General features: G+C 56.2%; 7 protein-coding genes across 7 annotated transcripts; 4 read left to right on the forward strand and 3 right to left on the reverse strand.

The window, feature by feature from the left end:
• Positions 1-66: 66 nt before the first annotated feature.
• On the forward strand, positions 67-606 carry CCOS01_02724 (uncharacterized protein; the record flags this gene model as incomplete). The annotated part of the gene is made up of 2 exons (XM_060450912.1): positions 67-377; positions 486-606. 2 exons carry the CDS (start codon positions 67-69, stop codon positions 604-606), a joined length of 432 nt encoding a protein of 143 aa, XP_060319562.1.
• Positions 607-688: 82 nt separating this feature from the next.
• CCOS01_02725 (galactoside O-acetyltransferase) lies at positions 689-1,789 on the reverse strand (the record flags this gene model as incomplete). The annotated part of the gene is made up of 4 exons (XM_060450913.1): positions 689-996; positions 1,087-1,184; positions 1,252-1,374; positions 1,590-1,789. The coding sequence occupies 4 exons, from the start codon at positions 1,787-1,789 to the stop codon at positions 689-691; spliced, it is 729 nt and encodes a 242-aa protein (XP_060319563.1).
• Positions 1,790-3,890: 2,101 nt separating this feature from the next.
• On the forward strand, positions 3,891-5,138 carry CCOS01_02726 (isoprenylcysteine carboxyl methyltransferase; the record flags this gene model as incomplete). Its single annotated transcript, XM_060450914.1, has 2 exons — positions 3,891-3,910; positions 4,229-5,138. The coding sequence occupies 2 exons, from the start codon at positions 3,891-3,893 to the stop codon at positions 5,136-5,138; spliced, it is 930 nt and encodes a 309-aa protein (XP_060319564.1).
• A 152-nt stretch (positions 5,139-5,290) lies between these two features.
• Positions 5,291-7,029, reverse strand: CCOS01_02727 (MBOAT family protein; the record flags this gene model as incomplete). The annotated part of the gene is made up of 4 exons (XM_060450915.1): positions 5,291-5,517; positions 5,574-6,579; positions 6,640-6,680; positions 6,735-7,029. 4 exons carry the CDS (start codon positions 7,027-7,029, stop codon positions 5,291-5,293), a joined length of 1,569 nt encoding a protein of 522 aa, XP_060319565.1.
• Positions 7,030-8,823: 1,794 nt separating this feature from the next.
• On the forward strand, positions 8,824-11,002 carry CCOS01_02728 (WD domain-containing protein; the record flags this gene model as incomplete). The annotated part of the gene is made up of 3 exons (XM_060450916.1): positions 8,824-8,932; positions 9,107-9,222; positions 9,284-11,002. The coding sequence occupies 3 exons, from the start codon at positions 8,824-8,826 to the stop codon at positions 11,000-11,002; spliced, it is 1,944 nt and encodes a 647-aa protein (XP_060319566.1).
• A 615-nt stretch (positions 11,003-11,617) lies between these two features.
• Positions 11,618-12,682, reverse strand: CCOS01_02729 (DNA/RNA non-specific endonuclease; the record flags this gene model as incomplete). Its single annotated transcript, XM_060450917.1, has 1 exon — positions 11,618-12,682. The coding sequence occupies one exon, from the start codon at positions 12,680-12,682 to the stop codon at positions 11,618-11,620; it is 1,065 nt and encodes a 354-aa protein (XP_060319567.1).
• Positions 12,683-14,674: 1,992 nt separating this feature from the next.
• Positions 14,675-16,423, forward strand: CCOS01_02730 (ZIP Zinc transporter; the record flags this gene model as incomplete). Its single annotated transcript, XM_060450918.1, has 3 exons — positions 14,675-14,738; positions 14,817-14,947; positions 15,020-16,423. The coding sequence occupies 3 exons, from the start codon at positions 14,675-14,677 to the stop codon at positions 16,421-16,423; spliced, it is 1,599 nt and encodes a 532-aa protein (XP_060319568.1).
• Between the last annotated feature and the right edge of the window lie 157 nt (positions 16,424-16,580).

Raw genomic sequence — 16,580 nt, forward strand, 5'->3', positions numbered from 1 at the left:
CATCCTCTCCTTCTTCCAACGTCGAATCGAACCGGAACCGAAAAAGAACACCCGACACCCCGAACAATGTCGCAAACGGCGCGCGACTACCCGCCGACGAACTACAAGACCCCCTCGTTCCCTAGCATCAACTGGCAGCTCCGCGACCTGACGGACGACCACCGCTGGAGCCTCTTCTACATCAACGACATCTGGCGCTTCACCGTGCTATGGACGACGATAATCTACAGCGTCGTGCACCTCGGCGCGGCGGCCATCACCATCGCCATGCACACCAACAAGCGCGGGTCGCTGACGTACATCTGGGCCGTGCCGCTGCTGTACCTCATCGTGTCGGGCGTGCAGGCGCTGGTTGCGGGTAGTGTTGTTGGGTTGATGTGAGTTCTCTTTCTCGTATTTCGCACTCGGATCAAAGATAGGAGTGCAGAAGATAAACACAGAGAGACAGATAAAGAGAGAGGCTAACATGGGATACTGCGTCACAGCCTAGCTGCGGTTTACCGTGCCGGTTTCTTCTCCATGTCAACTTGGATCCCGTTACTATGGGGCGTCATCAACGTCCTCGTCCTCATTATCGCATCCTTCACTATTCAAGGTGGTCTATGAACACGAATACGACATGAATACACATAAACACCTATACATACTACACGCACGATGAAAAGCCAGGCACGCGAAAACTGTATTACTACATAGTAGAGCTAGGAACGATCCTGTTTGGCACTTCGTCCGACGGCTTTGTTGTCGTCGGCTGCGACTGCTCGACAGTCTTGATTACCCGCGCCGGGTTGCCCGCCACGCATACGAAATCCGGCACGTCCTTGGTCACGACGCTCCCGGCGCCGACGGTCACGCCCTTGCCGATGGTGATTCCGGGCAGTACGATGACGTTGCCGCCGAGCCAGCAGTCCTCACCGATGGTGATTGGCTTACCCGACTCTGGCCCGCGGGTGCCGTTGCGGAGACGGGGTTCCAGCGGATGTGTGCCGCTGTAGACTTTTTGAGAGGTCAGCTTAGGTAATTCGCGGGTCGCGGGTTGCGCCTGATGGGGTATAAGTAGAAGAGAGGAGAGAGGAGGGGACTTACACGAGCAGTTTGGACCGATGAGGGTGCGGTCGCCCACGGTTATGAGACAGGTGTCTATCCATGTGCTGTTGGAGTTGACGTAGACATTCTCACCGAGCCTATTAGGCGGTGAGTACGAGGCACGCTTCCCTTGGCTGTGGAGATCCGGGGGTGGGTGTCACATACTTGACATTGTAGCCGTAGTCCATCTTTATCGGGGTATCGATCCACGGGTAGTCTTCAAGCAGGGCATCGTCCTCATGATGGCGGAGACGTGGCGGAGGGAGAGGGATCGTGTCCCGGTTGATGCTGGGTGGGTTCTCAAGTCAGATCCGTTCACTCGTTATGCTAGGTACGGAGTACACATGAGGTAATGCAAAGTTGCGGGGGACAAGGGAAGCTCTCAAAAGGTCTGGAAAGTTGCCGATACCCAAATGATGCGGGGACACGGCGACACGCGCAAATAGAACCGGGGGGTGGAGATAGTGAAACAGATAAATAGAGAAAAGAGAGAAGGGACTCACTCTTTCCACATGCCAACGAGGGTACGGCGGCTGACATCGCCAGCGTTGTTTAGCTTGTCGCAGGCGGCTTTGCAGCGTTTCCTGTCGGCGATGAGATCCGGGGTAAAGGCCCAGTAGAGCTCGCCGTTTCTCATGCGCCTCCTGTTTTCTTCCTTGTCGATGGTGCGGATGTCCATGGCTACGTCTTGGAGGACGAGCATGTGGGATGTGTCTTTTGTGCGCGGTCGCGCGTAAGGTATGTATGTGTAGGGGACGTAGGTATGAGTTGAAGTGTGTTTATGTTTGCCAAGCTTGTGTAAGGCGAGGTAAAGCGAGGTGAGGTGAGGTGAGGTAAGTTCAGAATGGGGGTCAGGGGAATCTGGGGTGGAAACAACCGACTTGTCGGTGAGTTGACAAGAAAAAGGATATCCACAGAGATGGACAAGGGGGGGGATGATGAGGAGGAATGTAATTGATGGATGGAAGAAGCGAGAACAAGGTGTTTCTATTGAAGACGGGGTCGTTTGGGAAAACCTAGAGCACACCCCACGACTTTTTGTATGATGAGGAGGAAGCGGAAAAGGGTCTCTGTAGAGGAGTATGCAGTAGTGTAGGTACGGAGAGTAAAGTAGTGTGTATTGGATCTCGGATGCCAATTGCCGGCCGTTGTCGAGCTATGGCAGTAGTCTGGTAGTTTAATTCACGAGCTGGCAACCCTGAAGAAAGAGGCATTAAAGGATCAAGTGACCAATTGAAGCTATGGAGCTAGGAAGGAGAAGGGAAAGGGAAGAGAGCCCAGAGGTTACGCAGCAGAGCTAAAGGTGGATGATCTGGTCGGTGAACCCGAAGCAAGGTACGTGTAAACGGGGACGGGGGGGGGGGGGGGGGGGGAGAAAAGAGGGGCCCGAGACCGGGACCAGGTGGGTGGCGGGTGCGGCCCCCCCCCGGGCCCCCCCCCCCCCCCCCACAAGAGGGAAAAAGAAAGCGGAGGAGGGGGGGGGGGGGGGGGGGGGGGGGGGGGGGAGGAAGAAAGAAGGGGGCCAGACCTGGACCATGTTGGTTGCTGGTGCTGCTCCTCCCCCGTGCCCCCCCCCCCCCCTCCGAAAATGGGAAAAAGAAGCAGCTGCCAGCAACAGCAGTATTTTGCACGACACCTAAGAGCAGTCAGTCAGTGTACGAAGTATCCGCAGGTGTTCAAAGCGCATCGATGGCCGCGGGGGCTCCACGCACTTGCGTCACCCGCCCCCCTTAACTCGGCCCGCGCTCGCGCTTGGCCTTACCCGCGTCAACTCTGTGTGTGTGCACCAGACAGACACGACGCACTCACTCCAGGTCGTCATCTCTATCCGTCTGTCTCTATCTGTCAGCCACAGCAAAACATTGAATTGCCAGATTCCGTTTCTCCCGTCCCTCCCTCGTATTCTTCCTCGTTGAATACCTGGGGCAGGGAATTGTTGAAGAACCCATTGAGTAGAACAGCCTTACCTGACATCACAACGGGAATAACCTCAGCATCCCCTAGCTGGGCTGAGGTGGAGAGACTAACGCTGGAAAGAAACGGTGGGGGACGACACCTGATTCCGCATCTTGGATTCCACAGTCTGCGCAGTACAGAAAGAAGGATCCAACGTCTGTGCAGTCTCACGTCCACATCTCCACGATTCTTGCTAGTATAGTACATACTCGAATACCTCCGAGAATTGCAGCAAACGACCGGGAGAACGCACCCCATCACCCACACTGGACGTCGGAGTCTCGCAATTCACGAATCCGAGAGACTCCGTTTCCACGCATGTTGGCTGACGAACGCCGACTTCATACTTTACTTTTACTACCTAATTCACTCCATCGCAAACCCATCACAAGCCCACCGCCACAGAACCGCCATGTTCTGAACTCGAACAGAGTTACCAGCACTGCCAAGTTTTTCGTTTTCCTCTTTGCCCTTCTTCCCGCTTTTCCCTTTCGTCGCAACTATCCGTAGACGTCTGTGTCAGTGTTGCAAAAAACGGGAAACTTGGGCTCGCATTGGTTCTTCTCGCATGTAAATGACGGCCACAAAAGAAGCTAGAGCCAACTTGCCCCGCCACAAACAGCGCTCTTCCAGTCTCAACGTCGTTCCGCGGCTCGTTGAGGCTCTGTTTTTTCTCGCAACGTAAACTCTGCCACGCTCGCATCTGCCCCTTTGCCGTATCCCGCATCCCGCGGCCGCCACCACCACGACTCTGCATGTGGGCTCCCGAGTGGCTTAACCCGACCTGCTTGGATTCACAGAAACATCGGATCAACGCATCTTTTCACACAAGTCAGCCAGCCACAACCATGTCGACTTTCCGTCGGGTGTAAGTACCTATCTACATTGCCTAGTACCTATCTCTCTCTACCTTTCCCTACCTTACCTTGCTATCCGTCACCTTCCCTTTCCTGTGCCTTCCCTTTCTCGTCTTGCTTCAACCAGAGCCGCAAACTCAGCCACACCACCCTCGGTCCCGGCATCAATCACAAGAACACCGCCCCGATCTCCCGTACCCCGTTTCCTCTCCGCACATGTCCGGTCCCGTACCGTCCTGTCCTGTCCTGTTCTGTCCTATCCCTGGTGGGAAGTGAAGTGAGGCGAGCAAATGTGGCTGCGACCTTGACGTCCTCGGACACCTCCAAAGGACGTCCAGTTCTGCGAACCTCCTTCTGCCCCTCAACACCAAGACCCCCACCATCGCCATGTCTTCACGCACGCCCACGAACCCCCTCTACTCCCAACCATCAAACCTCCCGAACCGCAACCACAACCGCCACAAAGACTCCCAAGCTAACATCCCCCCCAGCGACGCCCGCCCCCAGGACCCCCCAATCCCAGGAAAAGAATACTACCCAAACCAACCAAAATCCCTCGCCGGCATCGCCCTCCGCGCCTTCCTCCTCGGCACGACCTTCACCCTCGGCCTCCTCTCCCTGTCCCTCCTCCTCCTGACCACCTCGTCCCCGCTCTGGCGCCTCCCCTTCTTCCTCTCCGCCCTCTCCCTCTTCCACTTTCTCGAATTCTACACAACGGCAGCCTACAACACCCCGCAAGCGACAGTCCACGCCTACCTCCTGACAGCAAACTGGCCCGCCTACGCAATCGCCCACGCAACAGCCTTCCTAGAGTGCCTCCTCACGAACCTCATCTTCCCCGACAGCGTCTGGGCGCCCTTCGGTCTCCGACCCTTCTTCCTGATTGCAGGTCTGCTTCTGGTCGGGCTGGGCCAGACGGTCCGCTCCGCGGCCATGGTCACGGCGGGCCAGAGCTTCAACCACACCATCCAGCACTACCGCGCAGAGTCCCATACCCTCGTCACGGGCGGCGTGTACGCCTACTTTCGGCACCCTTCGTACTTTGGCTTCTTCTGGTGGGCTATTGGCACGCAGCTCGTCATGGGGAACGTGGTGTCGCTGGTGGCGTACGCCGTCGTGTTGTGGTACTTTTTTTCAAAGAGGATACGACACGAGGAGGAGCTGTTGGTCAGGTTCTTTGGACAGGATTATGAGGACTATCGCAAGCGTGTCGGGACCATGATTCCCTTTTGCGGGTAGTTAGTATGGGCTCGTCATGGCACGCAACTTGAAGAATGACATGTTGAGCCAACTGCCAATTATTGTGTTTCGTCTAAAACCCAGAAATCATAGTGTACATAGAAAGATTACCAGGCCAACGCCGTGCCCCATTTGACGATTGTTTTCGCGAGTTACGAGCTTGCAACCGAATTACAGGCCATTTGCCTGCTGACGCTGCCGTACTTGGCCTGCCACGCGTAAAAGTACATCAAAGCTGCAAAGGGCTGCCCGAGGATGGTAAACGAGACCCAGAAAATGCAGTTGCCGAGCATGCGACCCGTGGGAGACTGCATCTTTTCCAGGGGGGTGGTGAGGGCAATAAGGGGAAGTTGGAAGAACATGCCCGCAAAAGCAACACCTGTTTTTCTTTGTTAGCCGACTGACTGTACGAGTATTTCCCCCGGGACGACTTACCAATAATGTTATGTGTCGGGATACCAACAAGAACCTCGTGCAGGACGGCAGACGCGAAGAAGACGGCCAGTTGCGCGGCCCTTGGGCTCCATCCTCGGCCAATGAGGGGTGAGTAGACATGACGCTTGAAGTACTGGTATACGGGCTTGTTCCACAATCGCCAGTATGCACCCAAGCTCTCGCTGTTCCACCAGTCCTCGTAGAAACACCGGTCACCGAACCGGGTAACTTCGGCGAGAGCGTTGAGAAACGATTGGAAGAGGGCAAAAAAGCCGGCGAGCCAGATGACCAGAGAAATCGTCGAGAGTTTCATCAGCCGCTCGAGAATCTTGGGTACGTCCAGAGAGGCAATCTTATCGAGAGAGTTGATGAGGACAGGCGCGGCGTACTGGGCGCTAGCGAACCAGATAAAGACACCCAGGCCAAACACTTCTGCCATGCGCTTCGCGACAAAGACCCATCTGATCTTGTCCGTCCTCGGATACGCGGGCTGGTAGACCAATGTCGGTGCCCACCAGAAGTATGCCAGGTTGTGCATCGAAATGTTCTGAGGATACGGGCACTGCTGGTATATTTCGGGCATGGCGGCAAGTTCGCCCTTGACAGGATGCAAGTAGGCATGACGCAGGTCTCGGTTCGTAAAGGCGTACGACGCTGTCTTGAGCCAGACGATGATGGCGTGGAGCTCAGTCAGGGTGCCGATCAAGGGGTGGTGAATGTGGAAGTACACGACATAGGATGTAACGGTCAGAGCGAGAGTGATGTTAACGGCGTGGATCCAAGCGATAACCTTCCAGGTCGAGTTAAACCTCGCGCGCTGGTCCTCTGTTGGGCTGGCGGCTCCGTCTTTCGATTTCGCCCGCAGGCCCCTTGCTTGCTGGGCGGCAGCCAGTTCGATTAGGTACGCGGTGATAAGATGACAAGGGATCAGAAGATATAAGCCCAAGCCGAGACCGAGATCTTGCTGGCGGAAATCGTGGCAGCGAACACAAATCAAGACTCCGTACTACAAGCGCCTGATTAGTGAGGTGTGTCTTCATATCAAGAACAATTCATTGAAGCCTACTTTTTGAATGTTCTCCATCATCAGACGAAGATTACCGACAACTATGCTTGGTTAGCCAATGCCATTGAAGCAGCTCCGGCATCGGCTCGACGTACTTAATACAATAATCATTAAGTTCCTGAAGCCAATGAAGCTCGGGGCCGTGTTAGAGTCATGGCTCAGGGTTGATGGGCGCGATTTGGAGTGGACGGCAGCGACGTGTCTGTATTTCTTTTGAATAGCCCTCCTCAGCTCGTCGGTCGTGCGGTTGGTGTCGGGTGTAGTAGTCGGCTTGACGGCGGCCTTGGGGTTGGAGGTGCCATTGGAGGTGCCATTGTGCTTGTTACGCAGAGAGGAGGAGGTAGTGGTGGTGCTTGAGCTCTCAAGGCTCGTCACCGTGGCCGTGTTCATGACGGGCAAGACGTCCCTGGAGCTATTGGGTCCTCAACAAGAATGTAAGAGAGGAGAGGAGGGAAAAAGGAAAAGCGGCCGTAATGGATGACGAGGGGGAAAGATGGGTGAAAGTATAAAGTGAGGAGACGTGTAGGTAGGCTGTCAGGGAAGAGCCATGTATATGCAATGCAGGGAGTGAAGTGGTGGCAAGCGCGATAAGATATCGGACTCGTTAGTATAGATCTCTAATGCAAGACACCGCGCGCGGCCGGGTCAGGCAAGATGAAGAGTACGGATTGACTTTGTAGCCGGCGTTTCCAAAGGGAAAACGGACGGCGCCCGCGAATCGATTTGAGCTCCTTTCAGAACTGAGGAGAAGCTATTTTATCTGGATTGGATGGTCCAGGTAGGGCGCATTGGCTTTTTGGCTGTGCCTGGTGAGGGGCAATGGCTGAGGTGCAGGAAAATGATTGAGTGGTGAGGTAGCTTTAAAGAAGGGGGTACGTCAAGGCACAGGGGGGGGAAGGTAAGTGAGGTATGTAGTCGGAGGGAAAACCAGGTGGAGGAAGCTAGGCCGACGCCATCAGACCTTGTAGCGTGGGGATTCGTTCATCAACGTGGAGGAATGATGGAAGAGGAGGCGCGCTGACGACAAGAATGCAGACGGCGTGCAGGACGGGCCAGTTGAAGAGATGCGATGCAGAGAACTGATCAGAGACATGGAAATGCAGGAGAGATGAAGTAAACAAAACAGAATTTACGAAAAAGAGAGAGACGAGTGACGACGGGCCAAGGTACTAAGGTAAGGTAAGGTAGATACGATGGCACGGCCCATTGGGGCGGGATTGGAAGGGGGGACCTTGAGAATGTCAGGGTCGTTGAGCTGTCTGACCCGGAACCTGGCTGGATCAACGGAGAGCGCCTCAAAGCCAGCGCTAATGCATGACCGCAGAGAAGGAGACAGCCCAGAGAGACAGAGAGCAAAAAGCCCGTTGTGTTTAAAATCACCCAACACATCCTGCATCCTGACGCCGCCAGCCTAGGCAAGTTGAGGCCTTGAGAGAGAGAGAAAAGTCGCATGCATCCAATGCACGCCAAGGGTCTCTACGGCTCCACGGATAGTGACGGCGATCCCCGGTGGCAGCTCTGAGTGGTCCAACATGGGGTTCACCTCGTGGGTCCAGGGAACTTGGGAGTCAGAGTCTAGAGAAAAACGAGGAGGGAGCCGTGGCTTTGCAACTGAAAAATCACATGTGAAAGTGCCTGACTGACTGGGCAGTGGGGAGAGGGGCCAGAAGAAATCGCACCTTGCCATAAATTATCACCTCACGAAGAATCGCGGGATATTTTTGGGCATTCGCGGCATGGGAATGGAAATTTGGGACATGGGCGCCCCGATATTGGCCCGGATAAGAAAACCGATAAAAACCGTGGGCCGTCGACCTTCCCGGGAAGTGAACGGGTACGTACCCAGGCTGCATTAGCTCATCGACCGAAATTGACGACGTTGGAAGGGACGTGCCTCTGTGCATCCTTCCTTCAGTCCACAGCAGAGCTCCCAGCTCCCAGCTCTCAGCTCCCTGGGTCATGTGACTGCGAGAAAAGTAGCTGGCCTGTGCACGCGTCGCGGTCGTTTTCACTGTCATTGGCGACGTACCAACCTCGTGGAACCGAACAATGCTGAAGCTCCCTCACCAACAAGCGCCATTTCACATTTCACTGAAATTTCGGGGTTTATTTCATCAGCCATAAACTACATATGAGCTCAATATCAACAAAGAGAGATTGCGAAACCCTCATGAGAGTTTAAAGATGGCGTATGATCCTCGAGGGGATCACCATGGCAGGAGAGGAGGAGGAGGAGGCCCAGGCGGTGATGGAGATGGTCAAGATGGCGGTTTCGTGAGAGCCAGGGGTCGACGTGAGTTTTTACCTAGATTCTCTAGCACGAGCTCATGCGTAGAATACCCAGAGCGGAAGCCCTCAGCCTACATGATGAGAGACAGGGGCGAACACCATCTGGACTTCTCATCTCAAACTCCTGCGCGCTTGAGACAAAGACTAGCTTCCACGAGCATATAACTGACGTCCCCAGGTCCTGTTACTGATTATGGCTCAACCGTCGCCAACTGGATGCGCCATCGCTCGCCACTTGACGGCGATGCATACACCGGAGAAGTCGAGAGGCCAAGTGCCAGCTTCATCGTTGATGTGAGTCCTCTACAAGGTCGCCTTCTCCTCATCTGCATCCCTGACACTAACATGCTCACAGTTCATACCACCCGCCGCGAGGAGGACAGATCCCGGTGACACAATCCCAGTGAAGCACCTACACTCATCACTGAACAAGATCAAGCACCCGGTCAACGTCGTCAGGTGGACGCCAGAAGGACGCCGCCTGTTGACCGCGTCGAGCAGCGGAGAGTTCACATTATGGAACGGTACCGGATTCAACTTCGAGACCATTATGCAGGCCCACGATTCCGCCATCAGAGCTCTCGCCTATTCTCACAACGACGACTGGCTCATCTCTGCCGACCACGACGGAAGCGTCAAGTACTGGCAGCCCAATTTCAACAACCTTCAGAGCATCGCCGCACATAACGATCCGGTCAGAGACCTCGCATTCAGCCCCAACGACTCCAAATTCGTCACTGCATGCGACGACTCGACGCTCAAAATTTTTGATTTTGCTGGAGGAGTGGAGGAGTCGACCCTCAAGGGCCACGGCTGGGACGCCAAGAGCTGCGACTGGCATCCGACAAAGGGCTTGTTAGTATCAGGCTCAAAAGACCATCTGGTCAAGCTGTGGGATCCCAGGACAGGCCGGTGCCTGACCACCCTCCACGGCCACAAAAACACAATCACAAAGACGCTGTTCGAAAAGGTCCAGGGCGACTGCCTGGCAACGTCAGCACGAGACCAGACGGCCCGCGTCTTCGACCTCCGAATGATGCGCGACATCTGCCTGCTCAAGGGCCACGAAAAGGACATTTCGACCATCGCCTGGCACCCAGTCCACTCCAACCTCCTCAGCACAGGCGGCCACGACGGCTCCCTGTACCACTACATCCTTGACGAGCCCAACACGCCCGCCGGTCACGCAAACTCCGTAGCCCCCTACGACAGCTCTGACCCGTCGACGACCCCGGCGCAGACGATATATCCCGCCCACAAGGTCCCCTTTGCCCACGACTTTGCCATCTGGTCTCTCGACTGGCACCCGCTAGGCCACATCCTCGCCTCGGGCTCGAACGACCGCATCACGCGCTTCTGGTCTCGCAAGCGGCCCGGCGACGCAGACGTCTTCCAGGACCGCTACCACGTCGGCGAGGCCGCCGCCGAGGCCAACGGCACATGGGACCGCCGCGGCGGGCGCCGCCAGCGTCAGGAGGAGGAGGAGATGGAGATGGAAGACGAGATGGACGGCCTCGTCGACCAGAAGATGCCTCTCAAGCAACCCATGGTCCCTGGGTTCCCAGGCCTCCCTGGTCTTCCTGGACTACCGGGCCTACCGGGCCTCTCGATGCCGCAGAACGGCGGCGCAGGTGGTCCCGTCCCGCCACCGCCGATGATCCCCGGCGTCGGCGGCGCAGGTGGCGCACCCCCTCCGCCCCTACCCTTCCCCCTGCCCGGGCTAAACGGTGCACCGCCGCCGCCCATGATCCCAGGTCTCCCCGGCGGCATCGACCCGAGCAACCCAGCCGACCTGGCCAAGATTGCCGAAATGATCCAAAAGGCCGGCGGCACCTTACCTCCCCCGCCACCAGGTGGCTTCGCGCCGCCGCCCGGCATGGTGCCGCCGCCGAATTTCGTGCCGCCGCCCGGGTTCCCGCCCATGCCCATGTCCATGCCGCCGCCTCCTGGCGCGAACAACAACCACAGAGACCGCGACGACGGTGGCCGTGGCGGCAGGCGGGCGCCGCTTCCTAGTCAGGAGGAGAGTCTGAAGCAGGAGCAGCGACGTGGGAACTATACGCGGTCCCGTTAGGAGAGCAAAAATGTAGTAGAATTGGGGCGGGCGTAGGGGGCGTGGAAACCGCAAACGGGTGGTAGGAAGGCAAAATACGACTCGGAAGTCGTCGATTTGGATTTCCCCGGCACTCGGCGGTCCTTTCAGTGTACGAATAGTGGCTCTGTGGAGGAAGTAACGGGTTGATGATACCCTGGCGCTGGAGGGGAACCAAAAAACACACAAGTCAAGTCACGGTACTCGAGGAACTCTGCATCTTTGGACAATGTGATGGTATACGTATGCGAAGGCATGCTGTCGACAACTGTCGACTGACCAGGCTTGTCTAGTGTACATGTGCCCCACAGCTTGTGGCTTGGGATCCCTTCGCATGATGCTTGTGTCGTAGCTCTGTGTATACAAATATGCGATGCAGCCGACCCCTGCTCTGTTTCTGCCTCTCTCTCTCCTCGGTCGCTTCCCCCTTTCAAGGTACAGTGATGGTACATATGTGAAAGCAAAGGACAACTATGGAGAGCCAGCTCGGCCTCATGCTAAATCCCCGCCAAATAGAAGAAACCCCAACGGTCCATATCGGAAAGCAACCTCCCCACGCACTCCTCCGTCATCCTTGCGCAACCCCGCCGACCCATTCTATGAACGGCCCTTGCCGCCACCACCAATCTGCTTCTGCCTATCCGCGTACTCCTTGACGACAATTGCGCACGTCGCCTCGGTACAGAGCCTCTTGCGGCGCTGCGGCGCAAGCTTGCTCGCAAACTCGAGTCCCGCAGCGCGCTCCACGGCCTCGAGCGGCATCTCAAACTCTGATAGCGGCTTGCTGTTGGGGATGGGCGCGTTGGGCATCACAAAGGCGCCAATGGCGACGTTGCCGCCGGCCTTCCCGTCCTCGGCGAAGATGACCTTGTAAAAGTGCGTCGGCACAGCGACGTTGGGCGGGTTGCCGATGACCTCGTATTTGGTGTACCACTTGCCGTCGACGGGGTCGCGCTTGGGGAGGTACAAGGGTCCGGTGACGATGCGGACAGACGGGTACCGCGTCGTCAGGCGGCGGCAAAAGTCCTCGAAGTGGGCCCAGTAATCGCGGTTGAAGCCGTCGCCGACCTGCGGGCACATGTTTGTGAGGTAAAAGGTGTCGTCCATGGCCTTTTGGGACCACTTGCAGTCGGCGGCGGGGACCTGGTGGCCGCGGTCGTAGCCGCTGCGGAAGTAATCCTTGAGCTTGGCCTGGAACTTTTCGGGGACGGAGGCGTCTTCGAGGAAGACGCTGTGCTTGCGGTCGCCGTCGCGCTGGGCGAGGGAGGCGGGTGTGATGTGCTCAACGACGTAGTGCGGGTTGCGGGTGCGGCGGTCGAAGGAGGAGACGAGCCCTTGCCGGGTCGCGAGGTCGGCTACGGGGCCCGGGAAGCCGTATTCGAAGATGCCTGCTGGGTCGACGGGGCTGCCTGACGCTACGGGAACGGGACCCGGGCCGCCGGAGGGTGAGGGAGGGAGCGGGACGGCGTTGGGGTTGGTGAAGACTTGCGTGCTGGGGACGGGGACGGTGGGAGCTGTCGAGAAGGAGGAGGTTGTCGTCGGTGCCGTTGTCGTCGCGGTGGGAGGTTGCTTTTGGGAGCGCATGGAGTAGATCGAGGCCGTGAGCGCGGCGCCGCCTCCGGCGCCTAGCGCCATGAGGGCGATGGAAGTGGTTTTCGACATGGCGACGGTTCGGTTCGTGGGGAGACGGTTTCGGCCTTTTTTTTTTATTTGTCTCTTGCAACTGACACGATATGATGGCGGGAGAGGGAGTTGGAAAAGTTGCCCGATTTCAAGGATCCGCTGTTGCTGACACTACTCTGGCCACGGGGCAAGGAGAAGAGGGCATGTGATGATGTTGCTGGTGTTGGTGTGGTGGGTGTCTCACCTCACGGGACGGGGATCTGGAGCTCGGAGCTGGAAAATTTTGGGCAACGGTCGGCAGCGCATAGCCCGGGGCGGCGATTTCCAGGGACCTACTCGGAAAAGGAACAGCTCAGTGCGGCAGCCGGCAGGAGATGCAGCCACGCAGCTTCCTTGTCCCGAGCATTTGCCGGCGTGAGGCAGGTGGACCGTGGATGTGGGGTGGGAAGGAAACCAGAGCAGGGGCCCATGGGAAAAGTTGAGGTTGCCGACTTCGGTGTGACATACTCACCGGGGTCAGTATCTCGGTGAGGGCGGGGCCTTGCGGATGACCAAATCCCAGTCTCCGATTCGCGGCGCATTTCTGCCCTGCGCGCGCGACGTAAACTCTCTTTTTGAAGAGGGATCCTGGCCTACTGGCATCAAGCATTCAAATGAGACACAACATTAGCATGCCGCTTCAACCACAATTGCAATATAGATCTTTCACGTGTTGCGCAGTCTTCTCTGTTAGCAGGGCGCTTCGGGCGGCTTCAGTGAGTTGGCGACTAGCGCACATCACGGGGCTCGAGGAATAAGGTACTTCGTAAGGTCAGGTATGGTACGTGGATACCTCTTCCCGCCATCCGGGTTCTCAACGCCAAGACTTGATCCATTCACGGACGTGAGCTGTCAACATGCCTTGACTCGGTCTGGGACATGGGCGAGAATCCCTAACAAAGGGGCGAACAATAGCACCGTTCTGCGTTGTTTCGTGACTTTGCCCAGCTCAGCAGGATCGAAACAAGTTCTCAGTGTACCTAGTGTTGGCTAGTTCATCGCTTCAACTCTCGTTAGAAAAAGAGCCGCATGTTTCCTGCATCAGAAAGGAAGAAAAGGTGGGTTGCTTTCGGGGAGGGTCAGACGGCAAGCTGCAGGGCGGCAATCGACTAAAAGAAGGATGAATAAACCTAGTAGCACCAGCCTGTAGGTACGAGACCAAAACAGAAGAAAGCATGCAAGTAAGAATGGAAGGGAAACGGACTCTGTCGGGACATGAGACTCCCTCATAATACTAATCAGTAAGGTGACGAGTCTGACTGGGAAAGGCCATCAAGGTTCTCAAAATCCGGTGCAAGAAAAGCCCATGAAAAAGGCAGGCCCATAAGGCCCCCCCCCCCTCCCCAGCCATGGACCATCACTGGGAAACAACGCACCGGCCCCGCCAACAGAGCCAGAGCCAGAGCCAGATTCAGCGCCCCCGAATCCACGTCCCACGCAGGTGGAAAGCTTAAGGCGCAGAAGTCTCTCCCAGTCTCCCCACCAGTCTGCGCGCAAAGACGCATTTGATCTACTAGCGGCCATCGACATCACCACCTTACCTTATTCTCTCTGCAACATTACCGTACACTCCTTCGTTCCCTAGACCTACGCCTTCACTTCTCCTCCTCGCTCCTCTTCTCTCCTCTCCTCACCAACCCGTGGCGAATACCTTCAAGGCCTCACCTTAGCACCCTGATATCCTTTCATACACCAGCTATCCTACCTGCGTCTTCCACGACCAACCTACGTACCGTACACCACTTGCGATTCAACCGGGTCCTTGCGCACATACAACCTTACCCTACGTCAGAGGCCTGCCGCTCTGCTGCGGACGCAGCCACCTAAACCATATACCGTATTCAAATTCCTAGGATTGCGACGATACTCGAGAACCATATAGGTCGAATCGCATACGAGAAGAATATCAAATCACGCATCCCATTCTGCATGCGCCGAGCACACAGTCATCCTACAGCCATCGATTGGAGGTGTTGAGCTGAGCTGCCCATCATGGAGTCGACGGAACTTGACAACGACACCAGGGGGTGGATCATGTGCATCGTGAGCGGAATAGGTGGGTGATCAAACACGCACTGCGTCCTGCCTTGGCCTCCTACGACGAACATGGGCTAACCTTTTGCTTGCTTGACAGCTTGTGTCGTGGGCGCATCTATCATCTGTGTCGACCTCGTTATACGATACCTCCCCGGGAAACGCAACTTTAGGATACAAGACAGCAATGCCTTCCTGGCATGCTCTCTTAGTCTGAGTTTCGGTGTCATGGTGGGTTGAACCCCAGAAGCTCACGCAATTGGATTCTGGCGAACGCATACTGACTTTATGCTTGCAAAACAGCTTTACTCAGCGTTGAACAACATGCTCCCATCCGCAAAACAATACCTTAAGGAGGATGGCTTCCAAGACCAGATCGCTGGGTTCCTTATCATGGCCTGCTTCATTGGAGGCTTTGTTGGCATTCAGGTCATTTCACGCCTACTGCATCAGTACATGCCATCTCACGTTGTCGATTGCGATCACACACATGACCATAACGAGACCGATACCCGATCGCGCAGCCAGAGCAGAAAGACTTCTTTGTATACCTCTAGTCGCCGCTCTTCTCGACGGCCGCTTGTTGATAGAATAGCAAAGAATGGCCACGCTACCGAGTCTACACCACTTCTGAATGGAGAGGTTGCACACGAGAACGGCGCACCACCCATGGCGAAGCGCCATGCCTCGAGTAGGGGCAATCTGAGTCTCGGCAACAATCACGCTACTCCCACGACCCGACCCTCGCGAAGCCGTGGCCCCACCGTGGATAGACGACCGTCCATGGCCCAGGTCCAACAGCGGGTCATGTCCTTCGTCAAAGACACGAAGACGAATTGCGACGAAGAGGGACCATGCTTTGGATACACGGATCCTTGTGGTCAGGAGTGCTTCAAGCACCTGAACGGCCGCTCGACATCCACATCAAAGCCTCCGGCTATCCTGCGCACCAATACAGGGCACTTTTACGCTCCTAGCCATACGGATTTGGAAGACTTGGAAGAGGGTGGTTCCTCGTGTAACTCTCCAATCAGTGGGACAATGCGAACTAGCCGCGCAGCTTCGAGGGAACCTCTGCCGGTGCCGGAGCACGATGAGACGCATCACCACCACGACCACAGTCACAGTCATGGCCACGATCAATCGCATCACGATCATGACGCTCACGGTGACGGCGAACACGCGGACGAAGATGTCGAGGCGCAACATCATCATCACGTACCTACCAATGCCTTCCTCTCTCTCGGCTTGCAGACTTCAATCGCCATTGCGCTTCACAAGTTCCCAGAGGGTTTCATTACTTACGCAACGAACCACGCAAATCCGGCACTGGGTTTCAATGTCTTCATGGCGCTGTTCGTCCACAACATCACTGAAGGATTTGCCATGGCACTGCCGTTGTACATGGCGCTTGGGAGTCGCATGAGGGCTATGTTCTGGGCCGCGATCCTCGGTGGCCTTAGCCAGCCTTTGGGTGCGGGCATTGCTGTGTTGTGGTTCAAACTTGCGAAGCATACTCACCTCACGCCGAATGCTGTCTCTTACGCTTGCATGTTTGCCATTACGGCTGGAATCATGGTGAGTGTCGGCCTTCAGCTCTTTGTTGAGGCCCTAAGTTTGAACCACAATCGGAATCTCTGCATCTTTTTTGGTTTCATGGGAATGGCCTTGCTGGGCATCACAGGTGCCATCGCTTCTACGCATTGAAGAGGCGGCGTGGCATTGGTAGGATCATCAAATTGAGAAATCAAACCTCTCTCAATCGGCGGCGTTAAGGACTGTTTGTTTATATTGGCGGGTACACATTTCAACAAGGATGGGCATGGACAAGGGTGGCAGGGCATACATGCATTTATACCATGGA

Source organism: Colletotrichum costaricense (assembly GCF_030867565.1).
Source record: "Colletotrichum costaricense strain IMI 309622 chromosome Unknown Scaffold_2.1, whole genome shotgun sequence".
Taxonomy (NCBI): Eukaryota; Fungi; Ascomycota; class Sordariomycetes; order Glomerellales; family Glomerellaceae; genus Colletotrichum; species Colletotrichum costaricense.